Source organism: Aspergillus pseudodeflectus (assembly GCF_044049435.1).
Source record: "Aspergillus pseudodeflectus strain CBS 756.74 chromosome Unknown BJX68scaffold_2, whole genome shotgun sequence".
NCBI classification, from domain to species: domain Eukaryota; kingdom Fungi; phylum Ascomycota; class Eurotiomycetes; order Eurotiales; family Aspergillaceae; genus Aspergillus; species Aspergillus pseudodeflectus.
This window is the reverse complement of record NW_027263778.1, coordinates 393,183-408,237: the sequence shown is the minus strand read 5'-3', so window position 1 is coordinate 408,237 and position 15,055 is coordinate 393,183. Positions and strand designations below refer to the sequence as shown.

Here is a 15,055-nt window from a genome sequence, read left to right as displayed (position 1 = left end):
TCTCCGTCGAGAGCGCCCCAAACATGTCGATTGCTCCACGGATGAAACTTGCAGGCCGCATTCGAATAAGCATTTCTCCTCGGATGGCGTGACGCTTGGTTAGGTTTGCACAGAGCTTACTTGGCCTCCTGCGTTCGGTTGAGCCAGACGAGAACATTGGGTGATGACGCGGTATCGACAGAGTTTCGCTCGACAGCCATTCCAGTCCTGTACATTGCAGCTAGGTTTGCAGAAGAAAGTCTGTATATCGCACACTCGGAATGAATCTCCGCGAGCAAAATGTCTACGTGTGCAATTCCCATCTTCCTGTCACTGCTATTCGCACCCTCACCGAATCCTCACCACACCCCCACGACCCTCTTCTTACAAAGTCGACTGATTCAACATGTTCTACATCTGGAGCTTCTTTCAGCGGATCTTCCGCCGCGCAGCAGCTCCTCGCACCTCGCCGCTCGTCAATCTCCCCACCGACTGCGTCCTCATGATCATCGAGCACCTCCCCCCCCTGGACCAAGCCTGCCTCGTCCTCACCTGCAAATCCATGCACTACACCTTCAACTTCATCCTTGACAACGAGCTGTTTCGCTTTCCACGTCTTTACCAGCTCCTCATGCCACAAATGCAGCTCACCTTTGGCCACACTCGGCGGCAGCTCCTTCGCCGGCTCGCAGGCGACAGCGACAGCATCGCATACTGCGCCAAGTGTCTCAAGCTGCATCGGCAGGACCACTTTGACCTGGACTGGAGCTATTTCTCGGGCCCGCCCGTGTACAAGCCGTACTGTAACCGCTGGGCGGGCGTTGTGGATCTCTGTCCGTGCGTGAGCATTACGGTTCTCGATCGGAGGGCCGTGGTCAAGTACCTGGTGCAAACAGCAAAGGACAAGGTTGCCTACCTGAATGGTCCTCTCGGTAGCGCATTTGAGGAGGTGACGACAGATCTTGGACTGCCTGGACTGTTCCACAAGTGCGAGCTGCGGACCAGCAATAACAACCAAGTATTCGCCCGCTTCGAGGCAACTCTCTACATCAGCGACGACAACCAGCTCATGGCGGCTACATTCTGCACCCCTATGCAGGACCCCAGGATTCCGTACTGGGAATTCTCGGGACTGCCAATCACCATGTACAATATCATGTTTGCCGCTGTGAATCGCGACATAAGCCGGCTCATCGGCCCTTGGTTTTTTGATGAGGAAGACGAGGAAGACGAGGAAGACGAGCAAGGAAACGTGGATTGGACCGCCAACCCGAGGCAACTGGAGGCGAAAAGAAGCCTAGGACATTATGACGAGCATGTTGGCAACAAGCTCTGGGCAAAACAGACGAGGACCAGCTGTGGGGCTTTTGAGCGGGTGAAAAGGTAGGCCTTGGCCTTTGCCACAGCTTGAAGTGCATCTGATTCTAACCGGGACAGAATACACACCAAAGCGGCTCAGCTACACTCGACCATCCGTCGTTTCAGCGAGACGGGAGTTGAGCATTCGGGTCCAGAGACATTCGTGATACTTGATGTGATGGGCGGGGACTTTTCGTTTGAGTTACCTTGATCTCGATGCGTACTGACCAAGACTATAGAGTGATAGAGTGAGTGGCTGTGTCTATTCTGGGTTATTAGCATGGAAGCAGCTAACGCGGCATAGAGACATATTATAGCCCTGCGCCATCATTAGCATCACCCTGACCTAAAAGTACTAGAAGAGATTGTTCTTGTTCTTTCATTACTGGACTATCCTGACAGTTGCATCCGCCTTTCTCCTCGCCTACTATGTTTCTTTTAAGAGCTTCACGTCGACAGCCCTAACCCCGAACTGAGTCGCCCACGAGAGTACAAGCATACAAACCGCACGGCGCGGCCGATGACTCCGCAGCCGATACAGTTCACACCCCTCCCTAGTTCTCTCTACACGAGTGCCCCCTCAAATTTGGCAGGCCGCGACCAAAGACATGATAGCGCCAGCCAAAGCCAAAGGCAACAAACGACCATCTCACTATCCAAACTCTCAGCACACTCACATTCCGGCAGAGACGCATCCCAAAACGCGACATGTTGTCCGCGAGTTTCATTCACTCCTATATATCCGGTGACAAGAATGGCAGGCGCGACCCTGACCCGACGAAGCGCACATTCCTAAAGCAGAACAGGAAGGAACGACCATCGAACCATCGCACCGTCCTTGTATGCATTGTGTACCTTCCTAGAACGAAACAGGCAGGGACGACTGGTACATTGGTCGTTCCTTCCTTGTATGTCGCGTTTGGCCGAGGGAAGGAGCAACCGTGGGGCACATTCCTAATACAGGACAAGAAGGAGCGAGGTTCCAGCACCAGTCGCCCTTTTCCTCGGTCAGTGGCCACCAAGACAGGAACGTGCAGGATGGAGGGCTAGCGACCAACAAGGTAGAGAAGGGTTAGAGAGAGCAGGGGTTTACTGAATTTGTGAGCATGCGTATACCTGGGGATATGCTTTCGCGATTATCTTGCTTGTTTTCTTTCTTTCTTTGCTATACTACAAGGCTAAGAATTTGGGGGTTTCAACTCGTTCAGCTTCTTGTGGAGCATTGTATGGATAACGTGTCTATTCCAAATTAGACTACACTCAAGGTCATTCCTCTCCTGACCCTGATAATATCTCTTCAAGAGCAACGCCAATTGTTCCCGGCAAAGCCTCTATAGTTCCAGCCTCTCCTGGCCCTGGCCAGCAGCATCACTTTCCTTCCAGTTCCCACTGTACAGGCCCCTATCGCTCACCCTCGTCGCGCGACTTCTCCCCAGAACCTTTTCCTCCTCATCACGAGCCTCGGCTACAACAAAGACTTCGCCAGAGACCACATTCTCCGAATCAATGTCCACTTTCAAGGCCGTTTCAAACCCGGTCCTTGCCACCTTTCCAAGAACCCCCTTGTTCACTCCCTCCCCATCAACAAGATAAACCCACCAGGACCTCGTCTCCGTATCCCCATTCCACGAAACATACACCTCCAATGTATCATCCCCACTCTCCCCCAGAACCAAAACCGCCGGCTCCTCGCTCGAATACCCAACCCAGGGAGCCCGAAACCCACGATAACTCTGCACATCCCGACTCGGAAACGAATCAAGGTACGCATGGAAAAGCACCTCGCCCTCACTACTAAACTCCGTAACCGCACCAGCCTGGCCCCAGTTCACAAAGACGTTGCCGTTATCCAGGAACTGCGCATTCCCCTGCGAATCCGCAACGAGCCCATCGGGCGGGAGAAACGTCTGGATCCCACGGACACTCTTCTTCTCATGATCCAGCTCGATATACCGCACCTTGGAAGCCTGTCCCTGCGCCTCGTTATCGAAGAGCGAAATCCGCTCGATGGTCCCATCCTCAGAGCGATATCGGATCCGGGCATCGTGCTGGAACGCGAATCCTGCGTCGTCGGGGATCTCCTCAAAGTCGGACCCTAGGGGTCCGCCGAGTTGCCAGATGACGGACCCGTCTGTGCCGTTGATTTTGAAGATGGCGGCAACGTTCCGGCCGGATATCAGGTAGTTGCCGTCTGTGTCTTTGGCGGCACTGTTGAGGTGGAAGTAGTCCCAGGAGTTGTATGGGGTGAAGGCGTTGAAGGGGCCTTTGTCGGAGAGGGCGAGGGCGCTGGCTGGGATGGGTCAGTTGGAAACCTCTAGAGTCGGGTGGATGTGTGACATACCGTGTGGGCTGACGTGGTCGAGGCTGTACCATTCGAAGAGGAGTTCCCCGGTCTTGAGATCGATCTCTGTCCTTTTGTTAGAAGTAGCACAATGTGGTGTGGGGTTGTTGCTCACCCTGGAACCCACTGCTCGTCACCCACCTCTGCCCCTCTTCACCCCCAAACTCCTCCAGATCCACGAGCACAGGAACCGGAACCTCCACAAGCACGCTCCGCTCTTCAACAACCTCAAACTCATGCACAGAAACCAATCTCCCCCGATCCCCCTTGGCCCGCAAAACTCTCACCGTCTCGTACCGCTCATCCAGCACCACATGGTCCCCAAACATCCGTCCATGCCCTCCATCCAACAGTCCCGTTGCGGCCTTGAGCACATTCTTCCCGTCGATGACCGTCGGTCCGAAATTCGCCACGTACCCCGGTAGATAGCCGAGTCCGGACCAGACCAGGTCGCCGGAGGAGCGGAAGATGTAGGCGCCTGGTTGCGTGGGGCCCGTGCTTGTGGGGTAGAAGCCCGGCGTGGCGGTTAAGAAGATGTAGTCGGGGGAGGTGGAGGGGGCGGCGGGGATTGTGATGTTGAGGATTGGGGGGCTGAGGTCGGGGCGGGTGAGGTATTGCCAGTGGGAGTTGGCGAGGGTGCAGGGGAGGGAGGAGACGAGGAGGGCTTGTTGGAGCAGCATTGTCGTGGTATTATGCTTGGGAAGAAGAAATTACTCTTGGGGAACTGGTCAATATATATGGTCTGGACCATGTTTTCACCATAACATGCCACAATGGTGTAGAAACAGTTGGAGCAATGGCACAACCCGCAGGATCATCACGCAATCAACGCCAACGCCAGCGCTAAACGACCTGACATTAACCCCGAAAATCGGAATTCGGCTATAAGCCCTTGACCAAACTATATCCACACCCATTCGCCGGATACTCCAGGTACGGAGCTATTATCGGATCGCCCAGACCTTCCAAGTACATACAGACCGCGATACACTCCAGCCGGACCCTCCCCTCGACCCACGGCTGCCACGCAGACAACGAACACATCAGCCCCATCCAGTACGCGAGGACAACCAGCGCCCGCGGATCGCGCCGTCGACACAGCGTGACAAACCCCGGCTCCAGCCGCCCCTGCCACGTCGCGCAATGCGCCGCATTCTGCGCATTGGGCTCGAGTTCCAACAGCGGACTCAGAATCTTCAACGCAAAGTAATACGGATTCGTCTCCGCCGTCGAGTCCTCGTCAATCTCACATAGATCCGCCAACCCCGTATGGAACCCCTCGCGGCCCCGCTCAACCTCATACCGAAACAACTTGGTCTCGACCTCGTTACTCTTCATAAACGGCACGGCCCAGATACTGCTGGGAACGTATCGCCCCGCCAGTTGCAGGATGCAGTTGAGTCCGCCCTGCACGGCGAGCCAGTTGAGGTCGCTCGGCCGACCGGTAAACACCCACGAGTCTCGGATGTCGAATGTCTGGGGGACGAGCGATGTGATTCCCATGAGCATGCAGCCTGATACGAGCGGTGAGAAGGTCTTCTCGGTGACGCCGGCTTCGAGCGCGCGCGAGTACAGGCCAAAGGCCTGCTGCCAGAAATAGGCCTCTGCGAGCTCGCGCGGCTCGTCGCCCGGGGAGACGCGGTTCATGTGGAGGATTCCGCAGCCGAGGATGGTGTACATTAGATATGGGTTCTACAGTAGACCGTTAGCTCTATGCCTCAGAGTCTTGGCTGCGCAGCTCAAGGGGCCATGTACCTCAAACGCAACGTGAAGCATCTCCCTCCGCATAACCTCGCGGATCAACGGCGTGCCCACCGTATGCACCGAACACTGCAAGAAGAACTGAAACGACTTGACCGCAATACTCATGACCACATCGGGGCTCCCGATCGCCCGCGGCGCAAATGCCAGCTCCCCGCTCATCCCCTGCCGCACCTTGCCAACCATCTCCGATACCGAGAGGGTGAACAGCATCCGGCCGGGTCCTGCCTCGGCCTCGGCCTCGGGACTACTGCTTCCGCGTTTGGACTGCGGAGGCGATGGATAGTAGATGCATGTGGCGCCGTAGTTTTCGCAGCGCTGGCAGGTGGGTTTGCGTTCGTCGCACTAGACATGTTAGCTTTCACCGGTCCAAAGGAGATGGTTATCTTGGGGCTGTACCTTGACACGCCGCTGCTTACAGATCAAGCACCCTTTCCGCGACTTCTTGTGAGCCCGGCGTGCATGATACGTCGTCGCGGCGGGCCCACCGCGAAGTGTTACCTGAAACGTCGTCTGGAACGCACGCGGCGGCGCGACGGCCATACTCGGTGCCATTTTGGCAACTTTTCTAGAAAACGAATACGATTCTCTCCGGAGCGAGCTAAGCGACGAAGCGGCTCAATGGCGGGGAAGATATCCGGCTAAATAATTCGAGTTGTGGAATTCGTGATGCTGAATACGAGCTCATCGCCACAGAGCACGTGACGGGGCGGAGTATGTGAGTGCCTCAGGCAGTTCTGCATCGATGGTGATTCGATGGCTCTTCGTATTGTAGAGCCAGATATGGTTTCGGTCCAGAGTATAGTCGTGGTGGCTGTGTTGCATGCCACTGGTCATGTTCACTGCCCGACGGGTTCTGTCATTGCTGAAATATATCCAGTTCTGACTCTAGTGACAGCATTGAGCCAACCTTAAGATTGACGCCAAAAGGTAGTGCCCGATGAGCAGGCCCGCCTCCTGAATGGCCACTGCTCAGCCTCAATCCTTCATCAAACCTTAGCTTGCATCTTTTGGGGGCTGAAGCATGCATTTTGTTATCAAACCCTAACTACGAGTCACGGGTCCCTTGTCAATGTACCCACTTTATCAGGGCAATAACTGATGGATGCTTCGGAGCTTGAGGCACCATCTGGAGTATACACCCTATAGTGGGGATACAGACTCAACTCTCATTAATGTCTTTGGAGTATATCTCGACTACTGCTTCTCACCATCCTGACCATCCTCACTACTTACACTCCCATCCTCCTTAACCGCCCTCTCCGGATGCTCCGGCACCATAAAAACAACCCACGAGGTCGTCGGAATACACAGCACAAACATCACAAACGCCACAATGAGATTAACCAGCGGCGAGACTTGCGCAGCCCCAATCCCAAACGCCAGACACGAACCTACACTCTCAAAACACCGGACGATCCCCACCGTCAGCGTCAGCGTCTCGAGATCATCGTTGAACACGCCCAGCAGCCAGTACACAAACATGTAGTGCGACTCGTTCATAAACCGGAAGAGGACGTTGACTGCGAAGCCGCGGCCGAAGTTTGGCTGCGCCCAGTCGATGGTCGGTTGTGTGGATTCGTACAGTTTCTCGTTGGCGAATTGCCAGCCGAAGAGCGAGAGCATGACGACCGCGAAACTGAACCAGGTGATCCGGGCGAGGATCGGGCGGCTGAAGAACTTAGTGTCGAGGAACCAGCCCCAGAAGATGTTGGCGGCTGTTGCGGCGATGCCCGACGTCAGAGCCCCGAGGGTTCGTGCGCGGACGCTGAAGTAGTTGGTCAGGTAGATCCCCTGGTACGTTCCGTTCCAGTTGAAGCCGACGAGGATTGGGATAAGCAGCAGGATATGCTTCTTCTTCATCTGCGCCCAGAGTTTGCGGAATTCGCCGAGGACGGCCTTTTGGCGCGTTGGGTCTGGGATGTGTGTCCCGTCGGCGCGGATGACTTTGGATGGGTGCGAGATCAACAGGGCGAGTGGGAGGCCGAGGCATTGGAGGCCGATGAGGACGAGATATGTCGAGTAGCCCACTTTGCCTCGCTGGCCGTCTTCGACGTTCAACGAGAGCTGGATGGACGAGCCGATGAGTTGGCCCAGTTCGCGGAGGCCGAGCCAGATTCCGGCTGTACAAGTCAGTTATGCGCTCTAGTGGGGGGGTATGCGATGTGTAGGTGCGTACTGTATTTCCCTCGATCGCCGACCCCTCCGTAGCCAAGTGCAATTGCACCTTCAGACGACCAGAGTGCAGAAGCCGCAATTCCGCAGGTGACGCCCCCAAACAGAACGAACCACTCGGTGCCGTACCGGTTATTCGTATACAGCGAGGCCGAGTACGGCGCATAGCCAAGTGTCCCGAGAATCAAGACCCGGCGTAGACCATAGCGGTTGGCGAGGATAGAGAAGAGAGGGCATCCAAAGACCATGATCCCAAAGGTGAGACTGTTGGCGCCATTGACGAGGTAGGGCTTCTGCTGGCCTCCGGCTCCGGTGTCTGGCCTGTTAGTGCTGAGCCAAAGCGATTTGGTGCATCGAGGCTTACTATTCAGTGCATTCCAGATGCCCGGCTGGGTGAACGAGATCAATCCGACGATAATCACATTGAACAATGCGCTGCGATACCATCTCGTCAATCGCGAGAGTGGTTTCTGGACGGGTTGATCAGAGTTGTGCTCCGGATCAGAGCTGACTGCCACCTGCGAGGTACCCATTTTCTCGATCTTTGACGATCTCGTTGATATCGAGCGACACTCTGGGGTAGCAATAGCATCTTAAATAGTCTCGGTCATCCTATGTCTCCGCTCAACTCTGCAGCTATCCCAGCCCCACAGCCTGCAACGTCTGGGCCATGTGGTGATCCTTGTCCAAAGCACGCGATATCAAAGCTGATTGGTAGATAGACCGTGTCAACGCGTGAAGGTTCGTATGACAAGCCGCTAGGGCTGGACTAAAGATTTATAGGGATGCAGTGGCTAAAGCTACCATCTTGGCGACGTAAATACTCCGAGGTGTCTCGTTGCGGATGGCGTGACGGAAGGCGTGCTCGACGAATTCCGTCGCGCCATAGATATCCCTCTTGGAATGTCAAAGAGTTACTCGGCCGATAAATGACAGAATGGGTGATATATACTGTCGAGACAGACAAAATATGCAGATAAGACAGACTACACTATCTTAAGAGAAATTTACATAGGAACAATGGCGGCCCAAGTCTCGTCCCCATCAAGCCATCCACTTGCCCAAACCACCCAAGCACAAGATGCTCCCCTCCTCTTTGATGCAGTCCCCTATACTCCACAAGTCCCCCTCGAACCCCCGTACCCGCCCTCAACCACCTTCCCCCTAGCCCTAACCCCCTCGAACCCCGCCGCCTCCATATCGGAAAAAGTCTCCGCAATCCGCACCCTCACCCAAAACAACACCCTATCTTCGCTCCTCCTCACGCACAGCGCAATCTACTTCAAGGACCTAAACCTCACCTCCGCAGAGGAATTCTCCGCATTCGCATCGGCCTTCGGATGGATCCCGCACGAGGATATAGGGAACCCCGTTCGACGCACGATCCACGCGTATAATGTTGCGACGGCCAACGAGGGGCCGAATACGCAGCCGGTGTATCCGCATAACGAGTTTGGGTTGAGTCCGCATTTTCCGAAATGGGTGTTTTTTTATTGTGCGAGTGCGCCGGAAACTGGTATGCCCAAAGTTCCCTTTCGTGTCTCCTGCTTCTGTCTGAATGGATGGTCAGTTCGGGGAGGTGGTGATTAACAGGGGACATGGCCAGGCGGCGAAACACCCATAAACAACTCGATAATCCTCTACGAGCGCCTGGTGCAAAAACACCCCGAGTTCATCGCCGCCCTCGATGAAAAGGGGGTGAAGTACCAACTCTTCTACCCCAACACAGCCAAAGACCAGACCTCTTCCGCGGGGACATCTGTCCGGCAATCCTACGGGAAGAATGTCCTCGACAGCGACACCGTCGAGGAAGCGCGCGCAAAAATCGAAAACGAGATCCGGAGACTCCCCACTGCGACCTGGGTCTGGGAGAACCAGTCGGCGGACAATGAGCTGGGGGATTTGAGGGTTTGGCAGGTTCTGCCGGGTACGCCTCCCCCTGGCATATCATTCTTGTCTCCTCCTCAAGGATGTGATGAAGATCATGCTGACGGAATCTAGCCATCCGCACGCACCAAGACTCCGGCCGCCCCGCCTTCTTCAACAACATCGTCTCGCGCTTCTTGAATGCCCTTGCGGCGGATACACTGCGGCCACCGCATGTGACTGCCGAGGGGAGGTATCAGCCGCCAGCGTTTGTATGCTGTCCCTGGTTCCACTCTTGACCTTCTGAGTGGAGGCTGACGAGGGTACAGTACGGCGACGGATCGCTTATTCCGGACGAGTATTTGCATTCTGCGGTAGAGATTATCAAGTACGTACCTCTATCACGACGGCAAGTGGATTAGAGTATGCTAACCTGACTTGCGTAGGGAGACGAGGGCGTTGGTTAGTTGGACCAAAGGAGATGTTCTTCTTTTGGATGTAAGTTTCTCCTCGAAAGTATAGTTGGTGAAGAACGTACTAATGTGCATAGAACCATGCTGTCCAACATGCCCGTGAGCCGTGGACTGGGTGAGTCATTCTATCCAACATATCGATGATTAGCTTGGAAGCAATTTGCTGATTAGTGTATAGACCGCGAAAGCTACTGGCTAGCTTATGGGATGAGCCTGCCAAGGCATAAGATATAATAGAAGAGCAAATAAACTGTGGACATCGCTCTAGCAATGAATAACGACAGCAATACGCATAGCCATACTGCATATTTGTTCATCGTCGTAGAGTATAGATAGTCATGACCGGATTGTACCTCCGCATCTAGTCCAGTCGCGGTAACGCAAGCCCTAACAATCCCATCCCGACATACATCGCACAAGAGATCCACAGCGGTACACCAGATGTAACATCTCCAAAAGTCGCAATGAACGGAGATGATATTGAGACGAGTCTTCCGCAGGCCATGAGCATTCCGCATCCCACCCCCCGATGCTTCGTCTCTAGGGATGCGGGAGTATACCTACTCGACCATCATCATTAGCATCGGTCTCAAAATGATGATATCTAGTCGGGGGCAGAAGGATAAGCGGGGAACGTACGCATAAATAACCGCATACAACGCATTCAACCAGAAATTAACCATACTCGAGAACGCGATATTCTGCGCCTCGGTGCGCACCTGCGTAAAGAGGCCCGCAAAGACGGCGCAGATGCAGCTCGTTATGAATAGGGTCCATTGGTGCTGGAGCTTTTTTATGCTCACGAGATAGGCACTCAACAGGGGCCCGAAGATTCCGACGACGGATGAGACAGCCAGGTCGCGGTATGTTTGGTAGTTGCTGCCGTCGCCGAGGTTGGCGCCGTGGGCTTGTAGGTAGTAGGGTAGGAAGACGTTGCAGAGCGGGTAGCTGTTGTTTTATAAGAATTTGGCATCAATAAGAGAGAGGAGGGAGGGAGGGAGAGGCGTACCAGATTCCAACAAACGCCCAAAGAAGTATCAGGCAACCCATCAAGCGTAGCTTCTTCCACCCTTGAAACAGTTCGCGTACGGAAAGCACCTCCTGAAACCAGCTAGGCTTGGGAGGAAGGTCTGATGCTTCGCAAAAGTGACTGACATCCGCTCTGTGCTCGGCTTTGTTCTTCGCACTGATGAGGTTGAGGGATGTGACGGCGTCTTCAATCCTGCCCTGACTGACGAGCCACTTGGGCGACTCGTGCATTCCAAGGACAAAGGTGCGGCCGATCGACATGAATAAACAGATGCCGCCGAGGATGATATCGAGGTATCGCCAGCCCATGTTCGCGGAGCGAGAGCAGGTTGCTGGAGTGGAGCCGTTGGGGCAGCAGAGGTAGACCACGAGAGGCCATGCTGGATTGCAGAGTTAGTAGACGTATCGGAAGCATCATGATAGAGGCGAGGTCAATACCGATGAGGCCAGTGATGGCGTTCCCTAATCCCCATGTAAAGGCGGCACCGGTGAGAAGGAAATCCCACTTTCGGGGTAGATTCTCAGCGAGCACGGTCAGGTCAATTGCCACTGTTGTCCATCAGTATCGCTAAGAGGTCAAGGAGGGTGGATGCATACAGTTGCCTCCGCCTAAAAACCCACAAAAGGCTGTCCATACATTGACAGCAGCCCAGTTTGGCGACGATGCTGCCAACATTGTAACGATGGAGACCCCGAAGATCGAGAACTGCCAAACCAGCTTGCGGCCGAGGAGATCGGCAAAGAGCCCGCAGAAGACGGCGCCAACGAAGAGACCGGCGTATAGAGATGCTGAGAGGAGGGTCTGATATTTTGGGCCAAACTCCTTGGCAGCATTGGGCATAACGATCGTGATTGATATGAGTAGCATCTACTGCTGTTAATAATACTGCGAGGTAGCAATAATCGAGAGGTAGGGATGTACCTGATCAACCACAAACCCAAAGCCACACGAGCAAAGGAGCTGCCATTGATACCGACCCATACCAATAGCTTCAATGGCCTGGTGAACAACAAGCTGATTGGTCTCATGCGCATCAACGGTCCCCTGCACGACACTCCTCGCGGACCTGGTCCGGTCCACCTCGTCCGACTTCTTCTCGTGGATGGACTCGGTCATGGTGCGGATAGAAGGATAACAAGCAGATGAGAAGAATAGAATTGATAACCACTCCATTTTCCCCGCTGTTTCACTGGTATATCAATGGTCTTGATGTCTCGTATCTGCCTCCGCCGAGGCTACCGGATCGAGATAGCCGCAACTCCCCCAGTTCTTTCCTTTGCTTGCCTATCAGCCCGGGGGGAGCCTTCCGTGCCAAGCTGGCGGGGGAAAATTGGAGATGGATTCAGCTTACTCCAACTCTTATCACTGATATCAAGGAGACGCGACTCGGATTCCTCCTGCCCGGCCGTGATTTCCCCTCACTAATCATGTCTGTTGATACCTACTTTCTGCCCCCGACCACGCACGCTCCCAACAGCCTGCTTCCGGTGCTCCATTACCGGAATGTGCTCCCTCGTCCACTTTCCGAGGAAGGAGTGACCGAGTTCCTGACCGCGAACAAGTGGGAGAAGAGGGTGCGTCATCCATATCAGCTCCGAGACCTCGTTGCTGAAATGATTAGGGAACCTGGGGCCACATTCCCACTCGCCACTTCCACCCGAATAGCCACGAATGCTATGGTAGATTCTCCATCTTACTCTCACTCCCCATCTAACTATTCTAGGCATATTCCAAGGCTCATCCAAGCTCCTCCTCGGCGTTGGTGAATCCGACGAGTCTGGCGGCCTCGAGCTCTCCGTTCAAGCTGGCGATGTCATTGTCCTCCCGGCGGGCACAGCACATAGTTGTGCTGTGAGTAGCAACGATTACAGATATATCGGTGTATATCCTCAGGTACATGTCTTTCCTCTAGAGAGTGATTTTACTTCAACTCTAACATATCCAGGGGTGTCCCCGATGGAGGAACCAAATGGGAAGTAAGCCAATTGACCTCCAGGCTCTGCGGAAGGAATCCAGGGCGGTTGGCATGCCCGAGGCAGATCCGGTCTTTGGAGTGGGAGGGCCGCTGATGCAGTTGTGGAAGGTCGACAAGACGGCGCGTTTGTAGTCTGGTGTAGCTGTTCTTCACTAGTGTAGACAATTATTTGACGGATACAACACTCCCCGTGACTAGGATATGTCTTCCTATAGCAGAGCTTTCTCGTCCCGCTTCTTAGCAAGTGGCACCGCATCCACCAGATAATAACTCAAATCCGACTCTTTATTCGGTACAGTCGACATCCGCCACTTCTCACTCTCCTCCCTCCCAAGCACATCCCCCGCCGGATCCTCAATCCACGAAAAGCCTCTCCCCAGATAATCAAAGCGACTTCCCTGAAACTCCCAGTTATAATCCTCCCACCGGTCCTCAGCCAGCGTCTGCATGTAGTGCAGCGAGCTCCCCGGCCAGAGAGCCGTGATTTTCCCGCTCTTGCTGTTCTTGAACCAGCTGCGGCAGGTTCCTGTCCAGACCATGTTTTGCATCAAGGCCTGCGTGTGTTTGTTGAAATCTGCTTGGACGTCTGCGCGGATGTCGAATGATTTGACGCGTTGGCGGATGGTTTTGCGGAGGAGGCGCGTGATGTAGTCGCTTGTTGCTTCGAGGGGGCCTGTTGATGTTAGTATACGCATTCACGTAGAAGATACAGTTGAGACACACCCATCAAGCTGCCATTCGAAATCGGCGTATTGGGCCCCAAGAACATGAGATAATTCGGAAACCCCGAAACCGCAATCCCACAGTACGAGGTCGGATCCTCCTCCCACAGATCCTGCAGATTCACTCCCCCCGTGCCCAGAATCGGAAACCGTGGCCGGAAGCTGGTATTGAAACCCGTCGCTGCAATCAGCACATCCGCCTCATGCTTTACTCCATTCCCCAGTACAACACCGTCCGAGTCAATCCTCTCGATCCGCTCGAAGACTGGCCGCACATTTTCCTCCTGCAGCGCAATCAAATACTCCTCTCCGGGGTTAATCCGGCGACATCCCGCCTCGAAGCTCGGGATGAGTTTCTTCTGCAGCGCCTCAGCTTTGATGAGCGCTTTCATGCGTCCCTCAAATCGGCCGCGCAAGTCCTGTTGCTCGACGCTCCCCTTCGTGAACGCGCCGAACATGCTATTGAACTGGTCTTCCAGCCCCTTTCGCATACTTCGGTACCCCTTCCCATCGACCCGAAATGACTTTTTCTCCTCTTCGCTGTAGATATGCCCCTTTTCAACCCCCGCCGGCAGCGCAACAGGTGGCGAGATCCACGACGGCGTCCGGATATACACGTCGACATGCTTCGCGATCTTCCGAACCTCAGGCACAACCTGAACAGCACTCGCCCCGGCACCAATAATCGCGACACGCTTACCAGTCAAGTCAACGCTATCATCCCACGCAGCCGTATGCAATTGTGGACCGCGGAATGTGTCGAGACCGGGGATATCCGGCATCTGTAGGTTGTTCAGGATGCCCCCGGCGTTGATGAGGATTTCGCTTTCGACTGTACCGTGGCTTGACACCTCGATTGTCCAGAGACCACGCGAGCCGGACCACGACGCGTGTGTGACGAGGCTGTTGAAGCTTATATGGGGCGTGAGGTTGTATTGGCGCACGACGGATTCGAGGTAGGATTGGATCTCGCGCGATGTTGCGTAGCTACACGCCCGGGACATGATTAGAACGCATTAAAATCATAGGCAGAGGAGTAAGGCAGAGTAGAGTACGCACAATCTCGACCAGTCAGTATTCGGCGCAAACGAGTACTGATACAGATGGCTGGGTACATCGCAAGCACAACCTGGGTACCGATTCTCGAACCATGTCCCGCCAATCTCGGGGGATTTTTCGTAGATATGGAAGGTTGTGTGGTTGGGCAGATACTGTTGTAGTTTGATGGCCATGAGGATCCCGGAGACTCTGTATCCATAGTATCAGTGACTGCACTCTTCCGTGTTTCTTTGTTGATAGGATTCCAGGGACGCACCCCGCTCCAATGATGGTCACCCTTAGGCGTTGATTGGTGGTGGATTGCGGCGACATGTT

At 54.5% G+C, this 15,055-nt stretch overlaps 8 protein-coding genes across 8 annotated transcripts; 3 read left to right on the top strand and 5 right to left on the bottom strand.

The window, feature by feature from the left end:
• Nucleotides 1-385: 385 nt before the first annotated feature.
• BJX68DRAFT_261130 (F-box protein) lies at nucleotides 386-1,549 on the top strand (the record flags this gene model as incomplete). Its single annotated transcript, XM_071044095.1, has 2 exons — nucleotides 386-1,362; nucleotides 1,417-1,549. 2 exons carry the CDS (start codon nucleotides 386-388, stop codon nucleotides 1,547-1,549), a joined length of 1,110 nt encoding a protein of 369 aa, XP_070904854.1.
• Nucleotides 1,550-2,565: 1,016 nt separating this feature from the next.
• Nucleotides 2,566-4,359, bottom strand: BJX68DRAFT_275558 (arylsulfotransferase family protein; the record flags this gene model as incomplete). The annotated part of the gene is made up of 3 exons (XM_071047876.1): nucleotides 2,566-3,628; nucleotides 3,680-3,745; nucleotides 3,795-4,359. The coding sequence occupies 3 exons, from the start codon at nucleotides 4,357-4,359 to the stop codon at nucleotides 2,670-2,672; spliced, it is 1,590 nt and encodes a 529-aa protein (XP_070904853.1). The 3' UTR covers nucleotides 2,566-2,669.
• A 45-nt stretch (nucleotides 4,360-4,404) lies between these two features.
• BJX68DRAFT_78697 (Zn(II)2Cys6 transcription factor domain-containing protein) lies at nucleotides 4,405-6,080 on the bottom strand. Its single transcript, XM_071049765.1, has 3 exons — nucleotides 5,840-6,080; nucleotides 5,435-5,785; nucleotides 4,405-5,371 (listed from the first exon to the last, which is right to left on the bottom strand). The coding sequence occupies exons 1-3, from the start codon at nucleotides 5,993-5,995 to the stop codon at nucleotides 4,562-4,564; spliced, it is 1,317 nt and encodes a 438-aa protein (XP_070904852.1). The 5' UTR covers nucleotides 5,996-6,080; the 3' UTR covers nucleotides 4,405-4,561.
• Nucleotides 6,081-6,637: 557 nt separating this feature from the next.
• Nucleotides 6,638-8,376, bottom strand: BJX68DRAFT_275556 (major facilitator superfamily domain-containing protein; the record flags this gene model as incomplete). Its single annotated transcript, XM_071047875.1, has 3 exons — nucleotides 7,980-8,376; nucleotides 7,620-7,931; nucleotides 6,638-7,563 (listed from the first exon to the last, which is right to left on the bottom strand). Exons 1-3 carry the CDS (start codon nucleotides 8,146-8,148, stop codon nucleotides 6,638-6,640), a joined length of 1,407 nt encoding a protein of 468 aa, XP_070904851.1. The 5' UTR covers nucleotides 8,149-8,376.
• A 259-nt stretch (nucleotides 8,377-8,635) lies between these two features.
• On the top strand, nucleotides 8,636-10,181 carry BJX68DRAFT_261126 (uncharacterized protein; the record flags this gene model as incomplete). Its single annotated transcript, XM_071044094.1, has 7 exons — nucleotides 8,636-9,131; nucleotides 9,222-9,542; nucleotides 9,617-9,753; nucleotides 9,811-9,869; nucleotides 9,928-9,979; nucleotides 10,032-10,069; nucleotides 10,133-10,181. The coding sequence occupies 7 exons, from the start codon at nucleotides 8,636-8,638 to the stop codon at nucleotides 10,179-10,181; spliced, it is 1,152 nt and encodes a 383-aa protein (XP_070904850.1).
• A 134-nt stretch (nucleotides 10,182-10,315) lies between these two features.
• BJX68DRAFT_261125 (major facilitator superfamily domain-containing protein) lies at nucleotides 10,316-12,100 on the bottom strand (the record flags this gene model as incomplete). Its single annotated transcript, XM_071044093.1, has 6 exons — nucleotides 10,316-10,514; nucleotides 10,594-10,902; nucleotides 10,964-11,363; nucleotides 11,422-11,532; nucleotides 11,581-11,851; nucleotides 11,906-12,100. 6 exons carry the CDS (start codon nucleotides 12,098-12,100, stop codon nucleotides 10,316-10,318), a joined length of 1,485 nt encoding a protein of 494 aa, XP_070904849.1.
• A 311-nt stretch (nucleotides 12,101-12,411) lies between these two features.
• On the top strand, nucleotides 12,412-13,091 carry BJX68DRAFT_261124 (cupin domain-containing protein; the record flags this gene model as incomplete). Its single annotated transcript, XM_071044092.1, has 4 exons — nucleotides 12,412-12,558; nucleotides 12,606-12,663; nucleotides 12,708-12,877; nucleotides 12,930-13,091. 4 exons carry the CDS (start codon nucleotides 12,412-12,414, stop codon nucleotides 13,089-13,091), a joined length of 537 nt encoding a protein of 178 aa, XP_070904848.1.
• A 77-nt stretch (nucleotides 13,092-13,168) lies between these two features.
• BJX68DRAFT_261123 (flavin-containing monooxygenase) lies at nucleotides 13,169-15,052 on the bottom strand (the record flags this gene model as incomplete). The annotated part of the gene is made up of 4 exons (XM_071044091.1): nucleotides 13,169-13,632; nucleotides 13,683-14,668; nucleotides 14,741-14,929; nucleotides 14,997-15,052. 4 exons carry the CDS (start codon nucleotides 15,050-15,052, stop codon nucleotides 13,169-13,171), a joined length of 1,695 nt encoding a protein of 564 aa, XP_070904847.1.
• Nucleotides 15,053-15,055: the final 3 nt, after the last annotated feature.

What these genes read in the sequence shown, in the direction of transcription:
- BJX68DRAFT_78697 (XM_071049765.1), bottom strand. Translation starts at nt 5,995, where the DNA reads ATGGCACCGAGTATGGCCGTCGCGCCGCCGCGTGCGTTCCAGACGACG. An exon ending in GTAAGCAGCGGCGTGTCAAG is followed by an intron (nt 5,786 to 5,839) that starts GTACAGCCCCAA and finishes TAACATGTCTAG; the next exon opens with TGCGACGAACGCAAACCCAC. An exon ending in TGCTTCACGTTGCGTTTGAG is followed by an intron (nt 5,372 to 5,434) that starts GTACATGGCCCC and finishes GGTCTACTGTAG; the next exon opens with AACCCATATCTAATGTACAC.